At 40.8% G+C, this 18,708-nt stretch overlaps 1 protein-coding gene across 1 annotated transcript in view; it reads left to right on the forward strand.

The window, feature by feature from the left end:
• Nucleotides 1-1,676: 1,676 nt before the first annotated feature.
• Nucleotides 1,677-18,708, forward strand: part of dicer1 (dicer 1, ribonuclease type III) — a 35,822-nt gene continuing 18,790 nt past the window's right edge. The window contains exons 1-8 of the mRNA XM_076748313.1: nucleotides 1,677-1,824; nucleotides 15,295-15,342; nucleotides 15,662-15,772; nucleotides 16,991-17,191; nucleotides 17,368-17,530; nucleotides 17,637-17,767; nucleotides 18,276-18,410; nucleotides 18,500-18,660. Coding sequence (XP_076604428.1) covers nucleotides 17,078-17,191; nucleotides 17,368-17,530; nucleotides 17,637-17,767; nucleotides 18,276-18,410; nucleotides 18,500-18,660 — 704 coding nt within the window. The 5' untranslated portion in view covers nucleotides 1,677-1,824; nucleotides 15,295-15,342; nucleotides 15,662-15,772; nucleotides 16,991-17,077. The remainder of the gene's footprint in view (nucleotides 1,825-15,294; nucleotides 15,343-15,661; nucleotides 15,773-16,990; nucleotides 17,192-17,367; nucleotides 17,531-17,636; nucleotides 17,768-18,275; nucleotides 18,411-18,499; nucleotides 18,661-18,708) is intronic.

Raw genomic sequence — 18,708 nt, forward strand, 5'->3', positions numbered from 1 at the left:
TAACCATGAAATTTCTAGTTTAGTTAGTTCTTTATTATTATTATTATTATTATTATTATTATTATCTTCATTGGCTTTAGACCCAGCTTCAGGTGCATGTAGCCAGGTCTTAGAGTATTACCTCCCTGAAAGCTGCAAATATGACACAGATCTTTCTTTTCTTCACACCTCGTGGAGTGATTGCTTATGAGTGAGTTTAATACAAAGTGTTTGAGAAGGAAAGTTGTAAGATAACTAACATATTTCACACTGAAAGCACCTGTTAGGCCTAATAACTAAACAGCAACTCGTGCAGCAACTATGTGTACTAATGCTTTAATGTGAAAGACATCATGTAACAGAGTCAACATCTTCTGGAGGGCTAAATCATCACCCAAAGGCGTGAGTGTTGGATTGGGAAAGTCTATTGCAAATGTAAATGTAAGATTTACTGAAAAAATGTTTACATTTAATTTTGATTCTCTTTATTTTGTAATACAATTTAATTCTTTATAACTTGTTACAAAGCCTTTACTCAGATTTGATTCAGATTAAATACCTTAAAATCAATCAACATAGACAATTGCACAACTTCAGTCAAATACTTGAAATCCTTTCTGTGCATGATGCACAAGGCCGTGTACTAGCAATGCATATTTTACAAGATAATATCATTTCTTCAGGAAACTGCTGTCACCACATCTTGAATGTCATCAGAAAGAAGATGAATTCTCTCACAATACTTCAGTATCATGCATTCTCATCTCATCCTGGTCAGAAAGTCCAAATCTGTGGTCGGGCTTGAACAGGACAGTCTGGAAGCAATAGGAGATATAAAGAAATAAAAATAATAAGATCTATTTGTGTATCACCTTTCATACAGAAAAGCAGCTCAAAGTACTTTACAGGAAAGAAAGTACATGCATGTGTGTGTACATTGACATGCATGTGCTCTCTCTCTCTCTCTACATACACACACACACACACACACATACATATATAATAGTAGAAACAACTCTGCATATTATGCCATCAAGTATGACACCACCACTCTTTATTACATAGTCAAAAATACTACTACTAATAAAAAAAAACTGGAACGGTATAGGGACGATAAAAGTAGACATTATGGCACAGCAGTTGCACTGGATTAGGAAGAGAAAGCTATAATAAGGCCTGCAGGAGTTGCGCTAATGCACTCATTATCTCTGTTCGTACTTTATTCACTGCTTTTTTGCACACAGCACAAACCATTGTGCATAAATGAGTTAAGTGCCTCTTGTATTTCTGTGGCATTGTGAATTTCCCCTTTGGAGATTATGTCTTAGTATTTTATTTATTATTTTATTTCATCGTGTATTTAATTTCTATTCGCCTATATATTCTACTTATCTGTTATTGATATATTCTATTGATGTCTAATTGTTATTTAACTAAATCTGTTCGTGCACTTTAATGCTGCGTAATTGATTATTTCGTTTTTGCGTAATGTCAAGATCTGCAAGTAAAGCTTCTATATTTTGCTTTTGTGCTCTAACATAATTCAGGTCTCCGAGTGAAGTCGTTTTTGTTTTCGTCTTCCCTAAAATGAGGCCAGTGGAACCGCAAAGACCCCCCACAGACACGGGTTTTCGTTCACTTTAGTAGAATAGCGTGCCAGAGTGCGGTAGTTACGCAGTTTACGTGAATGTTTTGACGTAGCAGAGGCCCAGGTGAAAGGAAGTGGTCCCACCGTGGACGAGTAGCCACCAAATCGAGACAGCAAGAGTGAATGGCAGTTAGGATATCCAACGAACGATTTGAAATCTTTTTAGCCGAGGCCATTAATTGAAAAACATACACCAGGTAAGATAATGTACCGAACTATATGATTCATCTTTCTGGAATAACATTGCTCTTTTGCATGTGTTGGCCTTGCTAGCTGTTAGCTAGCTAGCTTGCTGACATGGTGATGGTGCATGGTGGCTGCAGTTACTGTCCAGACGTTGTGTTGCGTTACACGCTGTAAATTTTGGGTGAAGCCATGTTTCACTTTAGATCTATAAATCACACGGTCGGGGCCTGGCAAGCACACCAAAACATACGTGCCTTCGGCCATTAAAATGCTGAGGTCAATAACTGATTCCAGGCAGGCGCGATCCATATGATTCAACATTTGCTAAGCATGCTAGGTAAAGTTACCCTGTTGAACGCTGCAAGAGGGTTTCCATTGCAGTTATGCGAGTCTTTGCACTGTTACGACATGTAAGCGGCAAATTTGCTCAATGAGACGCTGTTTAGCGACTTAATTTGAGCTGTGTCTTTATTTATAAAATAGTAGCAGCTGAGCTAACGTAACGTAAATACGTTAATTTGTCATACCGTAACGTTAGCACTCAGTTTTAATGTAAGCTAGGTAACGTCACGGTTCATCATTTTTCCACCAATTATGGGGCCAAGGACCTTGAGCTTACTTTAATGTGTATATCATTTCAAACAGGCATCCCCACATATGTAATAAAAAAATGCTGTAATGTAAAGGTCACGTGTATTAACTCGGCTAACGGTAGTTGTGTCTAAATGCTTGGCAGAAATGGAGCAGTGTAGCTGCTAACTAACTAGCTAATGTTACTCAGCATGTCTTCTTCTTTCCCCCGTGTTATGGCGGGTGGCAACCAGCGTGAAGGTGCATCACCGCCGCCTGCTCTGCTCGAGTGTGGAGTTGTTTGTCTCCTTAAAAACAAACACGCAAACAAACAAAAGAACTTGTGTTTCACTTAGCGCTAAGTTCTTTTGACGAGTCCAGTTTCTTTCAAATAGTGGAGCTCTCAGTTCTTACTCTCCAGGCTCCCTGATTTCCCTCATTAATATTTCTTGCTCTTGAGCGTACTTTTGGCAGTGAAAAATGACAAAAATGAGCTCCAAAAAAAAAAAAAAAAAAAAGAAAAGAGGATGAGAAAAGTGGATGTGTTCATTGGTTCATGAAAATGAGGTATGGGCCCACATCCACATGGAAGAAGTAACCTGCTCCACTATGTAGGTTCATTATTAAATATAATGTGATTCATTCTCAGAGTTAGACAGAGGGTAGGATTAGGCATTTATTTGTCAGAAAATCCAAAATATGGTAAATGGACTACAAATAGTGCTTTTTTAGTCGTACTGACCGCTCAAAGCACTTTTCAACACAAGCCAACATTCACCGTTACACACACACATTCATACACTGGTGGCAGAGGCTATCTGCTCTTCAGGACCTACAACCAGTCACACACACTGAAACACAAATGGAACAGCTGTTGAGTGTAAGTTGGGGTTCAGTATCGATTGAACCACCGACCTAAATTATGTAAGTACAACAGTGTACCACATGACAAGTCTATCAAGTACATTTACATATGGTAGTAACAGACACACATACCAAGAGTGCACGCAGCAGAGGGGGATTTGTGTTGAGCATGTTGCAGTATGAAGTGTGGAGATAATGTTTGCTCTGGCGACGTGCGACAACATAAAAAGTATAAAAAAACAATTTCCCACCTAACTTAGTTTTATAATTGGCTTCAAATGAGGCCTAAGGTTTGCACAGTTTATCTTGATCTAAATATTAGATTTGCCAATATTGCTTCAACACGTGGGTCTATAATAGATGCTTTTGGCCAAATTAACTGTGTAACACCGACGGGGTAGCTGGCAGAAAAAACAGTAAAGTAACATAAAAATGGCAAAGCAGCTCTGAAGTGAATCCTGCTCTGTATTGGCCCTCAGAGTAGTTTTAGGTAAAACGATTAGTGCACACATATAGCCCAATGATCTGGTCGTCTTCTTTGTTTTTCTTTTAAGAAGAAGTAAAACCTATGACCTCTGTGTATTTGGATACTTGGATCCATCAGCATACTAGGACAGATATTGAATATAATGTTTGTAACTGGTCCAAAACCTTTATGTGCATGCATTTTTTCCAGTACATAGACATTTGTTGACACCGAGGGAAACAGTCAGATCTGGTGTTAGTGGTAATGCCACTCTAAGGATATATCTTTTCTGACTTGATGTCATGTCTCTGCTCTCTCACTGCTCCATGCGAAACACTCCCATTTGGTTCATTTGGTCATTTTGCTGCTGAACCATTCGCATTTCACCCATGGTCTAGCACTGATCTAATCAGTGATACATAAATATTTTTTATAGCAGATCCGCACGCTCCCCATGCTGACCCTGCTAAACATTGCATCATATTCAGTGTCTTTTTACACTTGATGTTTGTCTGATGATTATGTTCCTTCCTTGTTAACTTTGCATCAAACCATGCACCCAAAAGTCTGAAGACTTTTACTTGATCTATTTTTGGCCTATAAATCTTTATTTGTGTATCGACACCTGAACAATAATGTTTTTTTTTTCTACTGAAAACTTGAATCCCCACAAATATGGCAATTTCTCAGCTCAATTAACTGTGACTTGTATTTTTTCCATAATATGATTAATATCCCTTTGCCTTTTCTACAAGGCTCCAACTTGAGAAAAAAACATTATTTCTCACAATGAAAAAAGAGAACTGGGCTCATCACACTGGCCTGAATAGTACCATTACCTACTGTACAACCTTCTGATGAGGCTATGCCAGTTCTAAATGGTAGCAATCCATCAAATAACAAGTATCTAATCCAACTGTTTCAAATATGCTAACCAAATATGTTCTTCTTGCTGTAATATTTAATATGATCATTAATCCCTCTTTCCAAACCATATCATATCATATGCTTCCTCTACCATCCCTACACCCCCTCTGATGAGGTGATAGATCTTTCTGTAACAATTCTTTCCGTTATTTTTCCTATATGTGACGTCAGTGCTATTGGCCTGTAGTTCTTTGAACTTGATGACTCCTTCCCTGGTTTACTGATAGGAATAATCACTGCTTCTTTCCGACCAGTTAGCAATTTTCCCAATTCCCATACTGTATTATGAAACTGTAGCAACTTCATAGATGCTAAAACGCCTAAATGCTTTAACATTGCATAGCAGATTTCATCCTTCCATGACTTTAGATGTTATTATAACTTTCTTCATTTCTTCCAAGGTAATTGGAGCATTCATTGTACTGTAATTGTCCTTCTCTCAAGAATTCCAGGGTGAGCTGATGTTGTCATTACCCTTTCTCTCTTACCCTCCTCAGTCAAGTTATCAGAACATCAGAGACTGCTGCTCCCCATCTTCAGTCCTGGATGCTGCCGTTGCCTGATTCCTCTCATGATCCTAATCATTCGTAGAGCAACACAAGCTTTGCCTTTTTTTTTCCTCATAACTTTTCTAACCTTTGATTGTGCTTGTTTACATTCCTTTAAACTCTGAAATGAGTTCTGAATATTCTGAGAGATTTACTCCTTTCTTTTACTACTTTACCACACTCATCTGTCCACAATGGAACCGTTCTTCTCTTCATTCCTACTTTACTTTTAGAAATTGACTGACAAGCAGCGTCCAGCCATGTTTCAAAGTTTATATCATCATATAAGTCCATTAAAATCTTGCTTATTTATTTAAACATTTCTCATTTTGTACTGCTAGATACCCACTTGCCTAATATTTCCCTTTGCTATGTGTTTCTTTCTTTCTAATGCAATACTGGAAAATAATCACTACCTACTGAGGTTTCTTCTGATATATCCAAGACACACATGCCAACTAAAATTCTAGATACTAAGTGTTCCCTGTGTGCACATCTAATCTAGTCTCTCAGCCATCATTTAAGCCTCTTTTCTTCAAGCAGCTCTTCAGTTACCAACCCTCACCTATAGTCACCTCTTTGAATGAAATATCTTCTCAAAAAAAAGTTGCACATCCTACTCCATCCCCCATCACACCTAACCAAAGCATATACAACTCTTCTGAAATCCCAGTTTCGGAAACACAAATGACATCACCTACATACTTTTTTAATCCCTGTCCATCGGCCAGTTAAACATTATACATACAATCCAGCCCATGATTGTTCCTGGCTTGCTTTAATACGGAGATAATTCCTCACCCCCTCCCAAGTCAGCCTGCAGACATCTTGACGATGAGCTGCTGTCTTTATGGTTATTATTCTCTCCATTTTAGATTTTACCTCCACTGTATCATTTACCACCCCTGCTATGAAAGTGAAAAGCTTCTTTAAATCAACCATTACATTTCCCTCATTATTTTGTGTGGGTTGCTTTCCTGCTCTGCTTCTTCCATCAGTTCACTCCCTCTGACTCACCGTCTTCACAGCCTCTGTATATGTGATTTTGTACTGAGCTTTTACCCGCTGTATTTCTATGCCCCTTTTCATCACCTCACATAAGCCACACTGTGATTACCACCACAGTTGCTCATGAGCTTCTCCACATCTGGCACATCTTCTTCTGCCTTTTACATGTCTTGGTTGTATAAGCAAACCTTTTACACCTGTAGTACTGCATTGGTTTTGGTGTGTACTAGGAGTAGGCAGTATGGCCAAAGCCCTCCATCACAGTGAATAATTTTATGTCATAGGAAGGATACATACCATGGTATAGTAATTGTTACATAAAGTAAATTAAAAATGTTTTAATATAACCATACTGTACCATACTTTCTCACATTTCTTCATTTTCTTCTTTTATTTGGAACTTCTATAGCGAAAAACCAACTGCCTCACGTGAGACAGCACTTAAGTTAAAATCAAAAGACTCAGAAGAGTAAAACTAACTTTCTTTCAAAATGGAAGCCTTGAGGTTCTAAATGAGAACAGCAGAGATGCAGTAGAGGTGCATTATCGCCAACAACTGTCGCTCTCGTCACAGGAGAAGGTGGTAAGCTGTCCTGCTGCCCAAATCACGTGACCTTTAGAGGAAGTTTAATTGCTACATCGCGCTGCTCGCCAAGATATATAGCAGAGACACTAAAGTTATTTTCTCATATGAGCTCCACAGTGTTTCCCACCAATTAAGGAGACTGTGGCGGCCCTCCACAGTCTCGTTTGGGCCCGCCACAGTCTCGTCCCCACCCCCACCCCACCCCCCCGCTTTCCACCCTCCTCCCCACCTAAAAAATAATAATAATAACCAGATCCGTCAGTCAGCCGATTACACAGCTGTAGCCTACTCTGCTCTATAGCCCGCGAGCGAGAGCGCGCGCGTGAACACACACGCACGCGCCAACAGGTCGCGTTCATAGACGGTCCTACTGTCTGCTGCATTTGGCGCGATCCGCATCCATACAGTCTATGATCCATACATGACAGCAGGCCGGGACGGCATTTCAAGATTGTGTGAGGTAAGTGTAACTTCCCTTTTGGGCAGGTATCAAGTTCGATAACGGAGCAGTGTCGGCCATGTTGCTGATCTCATTGCACCAGTCAACTTCTAACATACCAAACAGAGTCTAACTTTCCGCTATCCCTCGTGCTGATTTCCCGGTAGCTAGCTACTTGTCCGCTATTTCTCCCTCTCCCACTCGCGCTATTTCTCTCTCTCATCCCTCTGTCGTTTGTGCTCTCTCTCTACCCGTTTATAAAAATTAACATGAAATTAATTATTTAATATCTCTCGTCGGCGAGAAAGAAAAAGAAAAGAAAAAGAAAAGAGGGATCCGACAGCACTGAGTCAGTGACTCTGCCACAGCCTTATCGGTGAAGAGGGGTGAGGTTATGGCTTAAAAGCTGTGGGGGGGCAGAGGGTGCGGCTGCCCCGGGCCCACGGTTATGAGGGGGCTCATCGCAAGGCTGATGCCGAAAAAACAAAAAGGGAAAGTCGGTCTCTTACTGCTGTATTTGTAAAGATATAAGTGTAAAAAAAAAAAAAAAAAACGGGGAGAAAACAGTCTGAATCAGAGCGTTTCTGAAGATTAAGAGGACATGCCACCTCTCTTGCACTGTCTGGCGATCTCTCTCTCTCTCTCTCTCTCTCTCTCGCTGTGCGTGTGTGTGCATCTGACAGAAAGTGACATCTGATTGAAGTGCGGGCGTCTGACCCAGGTTTGAGCAAATTATTGGTAAAATCCACGGCGCTGACCATGGTGCAGAGTGTGTCAGTAGTGTCACAATAGTGTGACACTCAGTGTCAAGCTGCCTGAGTCTTAGCTGACTATGGTGCAGCATACATGTGCCAAGGTTATGGACAGCAAGTGTTCTCTGTTCATCGTTTTGTTTGACAGTGAAGATTGTTCACATGATTGATGTTAAGTTTTGTATGCTCTAAATGAATGAACGAGTGAGTGAATGAACAAATGAACAATTGATTGAATGAGTGAGTGAATGAATTAATGACTTTGTGTCATGGTTTTTTTTTCAAGATTAAATTTGAAATATTCCTGATATGCCTTTGTATGTTCTTAAGGATGATACCAACCTGTTATGTTCATATACAGCAATTTATATTACATTCAGTGGTCTCAAAATGCCCTAAAGAGATACATCAGGCTTGAAAACGTACACACACACCCAACCCCGAGGGTCAGAGACCCTCCCACCACAGTCTCCTAAAATCCTGTGGGAAACACTGGCTCCAGTCAGTGTCCACAGAATCAGGTCCAGACATTGTCCAGAGTTGCCCTTTCACACATATAGCACATTTGTCTTCATCAGGCGCATTTCCCATTTACTGGAAATACTCTGTGTGGTTCAGGTGAGGGTGTCGCCTGGGTAAAGTGTGCAGGAGGAAGACAGGGACTCATCCATAATGATGACGCTTTGTGCGTTGATATCAATACCACATGTATTTGGACGTGTCTGCAATGTCAGCAAAAGAGTGGAAAGCAACCTACAGACAAGCAGAAAAGAATACAAAGTAGCCACACCTCGTACAGCTACACTCTGCAATGTCACAGGGTAGCAGTGCATACAGTGGGAATGGTAACGTGAAGGGATAGCTCCCAAGGGGGAAACGGTGTTGCCAAATGGACATACTTCTACCGTGGCATGCTATATACCATCATACCGCCCTGCCCTAGTATTTACTCTCTCACCCATGAAGCGTAGAGTCACTTTCTTTGGGAGCACCTCATCTTCAAAATCTAGCAGCGCATACTGGCTGTCTTTCCTCACTCCCTCTCGACTTTACCTGCAACTGGCAAGCTCCTTTCAGAATCCCTCCTTTTAGGTTTGATTTAATTTCCTCCATTGAGAAGCCGGCTGGCACCCCCCAAATCATCGCCTTACTCTGCTTACCTCCTCTTTCAATCCAGTGTGCATTCACCACTTTAAACCACCCTGTTTCTTTCATCCTGCCAACCCGCTATCTCTGCTCTTTATTACCAGACACAGTCAACTAATTTCCTTTTTTTTTTTTTTGTAACCATAGCAATGTTTATATCCTGGGCTTGCTGTGGGTTGGGAGTACGCTGTGGTTCGATCCCTGCAGTTTGTGTTGAAGTGTCCTTGTTCAAGATACTGAACCCCAAATTGCTCCTTACGCTGTGCCATCCGTGTGTGTCTGTCGGTGAACGTTTATCTCTCCTGATGATCAGGTGGCACCATGCATACCAGCCTCTGCCACCAGTGCATGAGAAGCCTGGAAAAGCACCATAGGAATGCAGTCCATTTATCAGTCCATCTCCAGTCTGGTTTCTCAAATGGTTGTCAGTTTCTTTGGACTCTTCGAAGAAATTCCCGTCTCCTCACCAAATTTCAATATGAACTTGAACTCTAAACTTCTTGAGCTCTCTCCTGTGTTCCTCATCTATAACCGCTGCTCTTGATTATCCTTGCACTGGTCCTTTTCTCCCTCATTCTCTCACTTACTTGGCTTATCTCCACACATCAGCTATGTCAAAATCTCCCCACTGTGGGCCATTCACAACGTAGCTGGGCCTCTCAGTTGCAACTTTCTTCAACTCATTGGGTTTCTTCATTCTTGTTGGTTCTCCTGTTTTCCAACCTCCGACTATACCTTCTTCCCAGGATCATCTTTCAGATTTGTCTCATTGTTTTTCATATGTGCTTTCCTTCCCATTACTCAGCATGGTCTCTGCTAGTAACTGTAATTTAATGGTCAACTGTAACACATGATTTCCTGCTTACATATTGAAAGATTAAGCTAATATGGTGTCAAAATGAGAGATGGAAATGTATTACCGTTTTAAGGCTACGGACTGCATACAGAGAATTGTAGAATGTTATACTGGCTGAATGTTTTGAACATTGTGTTCCGCAAGTATGCCGTGCTTGACATAGCTGACAGACACTTTCCTCTCAACTCATGTGCAAAACTGTTAAAGAATGGCGAATGTCAGTATGAGGTATGAAAGATTCAGTAATTTGAAGCTGAGGGTGGGAGTGAGGCTACTTCTCCTTTGTGTATGTTTTTGCTATTGAATTTGTCCCATTTTCGTTGTGTTGCTCTGGCAGTCCACTCAGGACCAAACTTTTCTGTAGCTCTTTCTGTATGACTTAAGACTGTATACAGTACAGTCTATTAGCAGGTACAGTGTGCATTGTGTCAAGGTCTAAATATCTTAACATACACAGTGCATCATGTAGTGTAAGCTTTGTAAGATGTGTGATTATAGTTGTATTCCTGTAGAGTTCTATTTGTTGTACTCACACACAGGCCACTGATCTGTTCTTATGCCAGTCTGTTTGATTAAACAGTGTTTGGAACAAATGGGCAAATTCCAAGTTATGGAACAGAGGTTTATGACCTCTGGAACAGAGGTCGTCATGTCATGATCAAAAAGGGTTTGGTGGCTTTCCGCTCTTGTTGAAGTGTTGATTCTGAATGGTATGCCACTGTTCCTCCTTGTTATGTTGCTGCTGTTCTATCTTATGTCACTTATAAACTGTATGTCACATATCATGTCACTGGCATATACAGATTGTTATTGACGCATGTATGCCGCTGATGTGTCATGTTTCTCGGGCTCTGTTTTTACATCTGAAGCTTCTCTTGAGATTTCAGGTGTCATTCAATTTTCCCCAAAAAAGAATATCCTCAAACAAATTTCTCAATTTGAATGTAGGGATTCATTGGATTAAATGTCTTTTTAATTGAATCACATTTCTTAAATGAATATAATTTGTCAGTTACGGTAATGTTCATACTGGTTTAATTGAACAATTAGATAGTATTTTTCCCTTCCACTGAGCAAGAGCGGAAGGGAAGGGAACTAAATGTCCTGACTTCTGTCCCACTTTAGGCCAGGTGTGTTCAATAATTGAAATAATAAATGTGTGCCTGGTTTTTAGGCAAAGCTAATTGAAATTTAACAGTTTAGAATGGTCTGAACAAGCTGTGCTATGATCAGCATGGAACAGCAATTATCTGTACCTTGACATGAAGTGGGAAATAATAATCAAACCAGTCATGCATGAATCATTATTCAGTATCTGCTCAGTAGCCTGTACTTCTCTTATAAACATAAGAGTTTAAATGAATTTTATAGGACACAAGTTCGAATAATGTGGCAACAGAGAAGTTTTATCCTGAGGGATGATTTACAGTATAAAGTGCCATTAAAAATGGAAAAGTAGACTACTTACATTTTTGATGCTTCATCTCTCAAAGCGCTGGCATAAAAAACAAAGCAAAAGCTAAAACTGATTTAACAGGCTCAGCATTTTAATTCACCGTCACCGTCAGGCCTTAAGGTTAAGCCTTCCCAAAAACACAAGGCAGTTCACATGTGAAGGGGCCATTGCCAGTCTCTTTTTATTCATTATATCTTCTGCAGAAGATATGCTCAGAACGCTCTGAGGATCCAGCGATGGAATGAAATTTCTTTGCCATCTCAGTGACGTTAGGGAATCTCCCAGAGCACAAGGTTTTCCAACACATCAAAAGATTTTGTTGAGCAGGTATTGGAGACTCTGGTTCTTACAAGCAGAGTGTTGTTCTGGTCTGGCCTGTCCATACAATATGTGGCTCTGTAAAAGATTTCTCATAGCCTTTAAAGCAGCAATTTTCTCAGTGGTTTGCTAATCCGGGGGTTAGTCCAGCACTGGCGCAGGGCTCTGTATCACTGCCTGTGCCGTCTGCAGCTGCCACACTCATATTTTACAATTTCCTCCAGCATAGCAACTTGCACGCCCTGCTTTTGATCCTCTTTTAAATGAACAAGACAATGAAAAGGTGGTAGTTCATCAGCATGAAGGCGCTTTATTGCTTCTCCACATCAGTGATGATCTTTGTCTTCATGTGTGTCATTGCAGGTCGTTCTGGTGCGTATGACATTTTGCCTGTGCAGTTGAGACAACAGAACATGTTTTAAAAGCAGTACAGTTGATGCCAATGTTGGAAATTTGTCAGTTGACAAAACTTCTGTCGCCATTTTGAAAGTTTTAAGAGCCTCTTAAAACCAATAGTAAATAAATGCATGAAATATTAGGAATTAGGACAATATTAGGACAGGTTTTGCATTTGTCCATTGAAAGTAGACCTAAGTAAACAACTTTAAACATTCTACCTGTTTAAAGACTCATTCTCTGCACTAAGCGCCCACAGGCAGACATTTACACTGTATTCACCTTTTTCAAGAAGGACCATTCACTCTTGGTTAGGTCCACTGCAAACAGTTTTTCCTAAAGATGACAGCAGCTTGCTGCATCGATGCCTGGCTGATCGTGTCGTATGTGAAATACTGCTCCATCATGTCAGACAGTCCGTAATCAGTGACTCTGTTTTCAGTCTCAAACTCTTTGTTTCTCATGGACGAGATGACTGTCGGTGGAAGATTTAATAAAATGGGATGCTGCCACTTTCAGTCTGCTCATAGGGATTTCAGTGGCTCTGAATGGCTTTACACACAGCCAAGTTGATGCTGTGTGCCGCACATGGTATATTCACTGCAGCATGGGCAGCTTCTTTCAGCCTCTGTGTCAGTTTAGCTTTTGTGTCTTGGTACAGAGCTTCTATCATTGTGGGTCTAAAGTGTGGCCTTGGTGGAATTGTATATTTGGACTCCAACGTGTTTACTAACCTCTGAAATACATTGTTTTCGACCACGGAAAACGGCCTTAAGTCTTTGGCTATATATCCACCGCTGCACTGTGTTATCTGTTCAGCTCTCAGACTGTTATGCAGAAGCAGGCCTCCAAATGCTTCTTTCAGGCTCCTGTGGCCTTGCTGAAGCTTTGTTACTGGTGTGATTTGAGCTTTTCTGGGTGGCAATTGATTTGATTTGTTTCCTGTAGTGTAGTTGACCGTCATCGGGCAGTATTAGCAAGTTGTTTTGCATTTCTCAGGTTCCTTTTTGCCATTGTCAGTTCTTGAAATGGGAAAACCGAAATGTTGCCACATATTGGCTCATCTCTTTTTCATTATCAGCACGTTCATCCATAATTTTCTTGTTGGGTTTATTTTTAGCAGTGCTTTGCTTAGATGCAAAGGATTACGGTAGTCTGTCTTCTTGACTACTATGATTGCGCTTTCTGCTGCTCAAACAAAAACAATACAATTTTCTACAAGGTGAGGTAGTAAATAACCATGTAATGTCACGATAGATAGCATCACAGTCTCACAACAGCATTGAGCCATATTTTTACCACGATATCGCAAGATTCAGTATATCGTTGCATCCCCATTCCTTAATCTAAAATGCAGTGTGCCGTCGCTGTGGATATCCACCCATCCGTAGGAAGAGTAACTGTCTCTGAAGCCCTCATCAGCTATTCTGATCTCATGATCTTGCATATGAACAAACTTAGTTTCTTTGTACAAGCCTCTTGTTGGTTGTGGTGGAACAGAAAGCTAACTGTAGCTTACAAAGCTTGCACACAACTTTGTCTCAGGGTTTCACAATTTCACTGTCGTCTGAGTAATATCCAAGAGTATTTCCAAATGTGGCTTTTTATATTGCTCGGAGTGCAAATCCATCTCTGCAGCAGAGCTGGGTGTGAGCTCTCTGCCATCATTTCCATGTAGTTGTTGTTGAATTGTTTGTTTCTTTCAGCTTGTCCTACATTAAATTTTTAATCAATGAAAGTGATGGTGTGTGGCTCACTCTCCTTCTGTCCGTCGTGCGGTGCGGTGGCCCAGCCCCTGTGACAACTCGGGAGACAGACAGCTGGCAGCCATGGTAGTGCTGCGCTTCGAATTTTAAGTTTCACAATTGAACCACAGAAGATCCGCATATGCAAATGTCAAATTCCCAAGCCTTAATGATATGCTGCTGTCACTGATGCTGTCAATTTGCATGTGGCACATGAATACGTTGTTACTGGTTTTCCACTGGTACAAACCACTAGCATTAATGGTCAAACTTTGTCCAAGGCCATGCTAGCCACATGCTCACCATACAGGGTTAATATATAGCCATGGCTCCCCTCGGTTAGATTCAAGACAAGTATGGCGTTCATCAAATACGTGACAGCTGCATAAGCTACTAGTTTACATGGGAGTTGCCACTGGAACATATGTAACATGTTTTTATATGGCAGGAAGCATCAGCATAGCAGAAGTTAGCAGTGACAAGTCAGTGAATAAGAACTGTCATGCTGGTTTGGAGTTGTTTGTGCTCGTGACATACTTTTTTATTTGCCATATGCTCGTAGAACAGCAGTGACATTTGTTCTAAAAATAGCAGTGGCAGTAATATCAGTGACATACCACGTAGAATCTGCATGTGACACTAAAACAAGAGTGGCATATCATCAGCCCCTTTCAGCCTTGGAACAACTGGGTTTTTGAAGATTTTTTGTGTCATTGAGATTAGATTTGAGATTTGAAATTTAACATCCTGTCTATTTTTTTTAGTGGTTTGGGTGCTATTGAACTTTTGGTTTTGTCTTTTCCCTTTTTTCTTTAAAGTATTGTATTGTAATGATTTTTTCTTAAAAGTCCCATGGCTATCAGGGGAGCAAATGCGTTAAATTTGTTGCTTTTCTGATATCATTGACTTAGAAATAGGACAGTGGTATAACCTCACATGGTGCCACACATCATTTGATATTTTGCCTTAATTTTTCTGTTCAGTATTTTCTTTTCATTATGTTGTCATTATAGCTTATTCATGAAATGTGAGGACATCAGCAAATAACAACAAAACAAAAAGTCAAAATTTTCGTCGATAAAATGAACTCTGGTTGCCAGCGACTACATACCAGCGTTGATTGTCATATATTGTTTTTAATCACCAACAAATATGAGCCATGCCATTAATATAATGACTTAGTTTTGCTGCTCCAAGCTGACTGTTAGACTTGGCGACAGCTGTGGGGCTTAGCAGTCTTCACAGTGGAGTCGTGTGGTCTGGTTGTGACTTTGGGCTTTGTCAAACATTTTGTTTACTCCAGTGGTGGACCTCTCTTCCCTCTGCTCAATGTACCTTTGTCAGCACCTCGCACCCAGCAATACCATGCCATTCTCATTTTACTTTCTGTTTTTGTTTTTGCAGATTTGGAGGACCTACTCACAAGCCCTGCCACTTTCCATTTGTGTAGAGGTGAGACGTTTTTACTTTTGAGTGTAACTGTACCATTACAGTATGGTAATCAGCACAGAAGCAACAATAACAGAAGCAGTCTCCGAGGAAGCCAAACTAGCTTCAGTGCTTCCTCTACGTATTCGTAGTGAATAAAGAGATTCTGCTGTAGGTCCTTATTTATTGGTCATTCAGAGGCCTAAATCAAAATGCTGCTTTAAACAGCCAGAATAACTTCCCAATTGTCATTTATTACACTGTGAAATAGATGTCATATAGACTGCTGTGTCTGTCCTGTGTCTGAAATGTGTGATTATCACAATATTCTCTGGTTTCTCAGGTCTGTTTCCACCTAAATGTTGGGGAACATCAAGAGTTGATTAAGAAATATTTTATCATGAAGCCCAGATTAAGCGTTGTCTGCTTATCCAGAAAGTCTCAGTTATTATCTGTAAGTATATTTCCTAAGACATTCATTCTGTTAGCATTGTTCCTGCCTTTTCAAGTCATTTCCCATTCAGTACTTTTGGTCTCTGCTGTTGTCAATGTCTAGCCCACATTATGGTCATGTTCTAAACAGGCTTTATATAAGCTAGATTCAAGATTCAATACTTATATAATATTATATAATTCTGCCATTTCAACATCATCAGTACTTTGGTTTGGTGATCTCCCACAAAACAAAAAACTCACGCCACATATAGTAACCCCTTGGAACATTGAACAAGCGATTTTCAAAATATTAACAAAACAAGATAAATAAAACATATCAAACATGTCCAAAAGCTTTCACAAAAAGAAAAGGAGATTAAAAAGAAGCTAAGACCTAGTGCGTCTGAGTTCAGTAGGCACAGAGTTCAAGTGCATTCTTATAGCCAAAGCCTGACCACCCTTAGTCCTCATCAACAGAGACCTGGGAGGAACCAGTGGGGCTCAATCCAAAGATCTCAATAGTCAGGAAGGCACACACCAGGTCAACAGATCAGAAGTGTATTCAGGAGAAGACCATTTAGGGCCTTGAAAGTGGTCAATACAATTTTAAAATCCTACAAGCAGCAGTGTTTTGTACCAACTGGAGAAGGTGGACGGAGCCCTGGCTGATACCGGAGTACAGTGCTTTGCAGTAATCAAGCCCTGAATAGATAAAAGCATGTTGTAGAACAACAATTGATAAAAGTTGCCTAATTTTAGAGATTAACTTAACTGGAAGAAACATAACTGAACAACATCTTAGACCTGATAAGTATGCTCCATTTATTCACCCTGTGTGTGTGCTGAGGGGACCACTGTCTGGGTTTTCAGATTTATACAATTATAATTAGTCAATTGACAGACGCTTTATCCAAAGCGATGTACATATGAATTCACACACCGATGGTGCAGCATCGGGGGCAGTTTTGGGGTTCAATATCTTGACCGAGGATACTTTGGCATGTGGATCCCTGGTGGTTTGATCCCGAACCACCGACCTCCTGATTGGTAGACGATCGCTCTACCTCCTTAGCCACAACCACCTCTTAGCCTCTGAAAGTACTTGGTCATGTGTCACAATTTGTCTCAACACCTCCTGTGGCAATAAAGATTTGTCAACAAGTCAGAGTTTAATGAAACAGTGTCACTGTTGCATCTGCTGTTTACATGAATACAGTATCCTCATCTCTTCTACCAGTGAACTTCTGAGAAGAAGAGGATGATGAAATGAGATAAAGTGGACGACTGGAGGAGCCCAGCCCCCTCACCTCCACCTCTTTGAAGCATGGCAGGACTGCAGCTCGTCACCCCTGCCACTTCACCCATGGGGCCGTTCTTTGGTCTGCCATGGCAGCAGGAGGCTATCCATGATAACATCTATACACCTAGGAAATATCAGGTCAGGAGGCTGCCATCCACTGGGATGTTTTTACGAGCTGCTCGATGATTGTATAGAATTAAACAAATTAAGAGTTACTCATTGCTGTTCTTTGTTTGAATTGATTCGTATTGTGTTTATTTTAGTTGCCGCTTTGCTTCATCTCATTCTCTGTCAAACTGAATGTTCCCCCACAGGTAGAACTTCTTGAAGCAGCTCTTGAACATAATACTATCGTCTGCTTGAATACTGGCTCAGGGAAGACCTTTATTGCAGTACTTCTAACAAAAGAGCTCTCCCACCAAATCCGTGGACATTACCAAGAAAATGCAAAGAGGACTGTTTTTCTGGTGAACTCAGGTACCTGCGATTTACTTTCTCACTTTTGGGAACTACAAAAAAAAGATTTTGAAAATGTAGTTGACCTTGTCTCTGTCACCTCTGTCACCTGGTCTACGTTGTCCAGCTTTGTCTGTAGTTCAGCAAGCAGCTGCAGTCAGGACGCACTCTGACCTCCAGGTGGGAGAGTACACAGATTTGGAGGAGACCTCAGCATGGACTGACCAACAGTGGAGTCAAGAGATAATCGAGAATCAGGTGTGCAGCTCATTCTCGTTGCCTTTTACAATACTTGTAATAGGTTAACATTTACTTAATACTGGTTCCATGCTTACATGTTGTGTCTGTCTTTCAGAGTTTTGGCAGGTGTAACAATAGGCCTAGGTGTTCTTTTAAATACAGGTGCACAATACAGGTGTTTACATACAGTGAACAAGGAATTGTAAGACAAAATACATCATTAATGGCCTCAAGCCAGTTACAGCACAGGCAAGTGCAGCATGAGTGTGCGCCATCCAACTCCTAAAATACCTCTCAGTCTCACATGTTATGGTAAGGTCTCATGATCAACATTTTTATCTCTAGCTAAGAAAAATAAAAGTATGTGTTTTAACCCTAGTTCAGTGTTAAAATAAAGGCACACGTCGCGATTCTGGGGTCAAGACTTTTTGCGCTCAACACGAGGGAGCAGACTGAATCACACTTTGCTCACTGCTGACAACAATATCCTCTTTCCTCCTGTCATTCTCAACTGTCTCTCATACAGGTGCTGGTCATGACTTGCCACATATTCCTGCACATTCTGAAGAATAAAATCTTACAGTTGTCTAAAATCAACCTGGTGGTTTTTGATGATTGTCACCTGGCCATCACAGACCACCCCTACTGTGAGATAATGAAGGTGAGACGGTGGCTGCAAAGTACAATCATGTTTCTGCAGGACTGGTAAACAGGGGAATTGTGAATGACCTGACTGTCTTCTCTGTGCAGCTGTTTGAGGGCTGCTCAACCAGTCCTCGTATCCTGGGACTCACAGCTTCCATTCTGAATGGAAAGTGTGACCCATCAGAACTGGAGCAGAAGATCCAGAATCTGGAGAGAATCCTCAAGAGCAACGCTGAAACTGCCACTGACCTTGTGGTCCTGGACAGGTACTTTAAGCCATTATATATGACCTATAGCAGAGGTGAACAACTACA

Source organism: Chaetodon auriga, chromosome 14, assembly GCF_051107435.1.
Source record: "Chaetodon auriga isolate fChaAug3 chromosome 14, fChaAug3.hap1, whole genome shotgun sequence".
NCBI classification, from domain to species: domain Eukaryota; kingdom Metazoa; phylum Chordata; class Actinopteri; order Chaetodontiformes; family Chaetodontidae; genus Chaetodon; species Chaetodon auriga.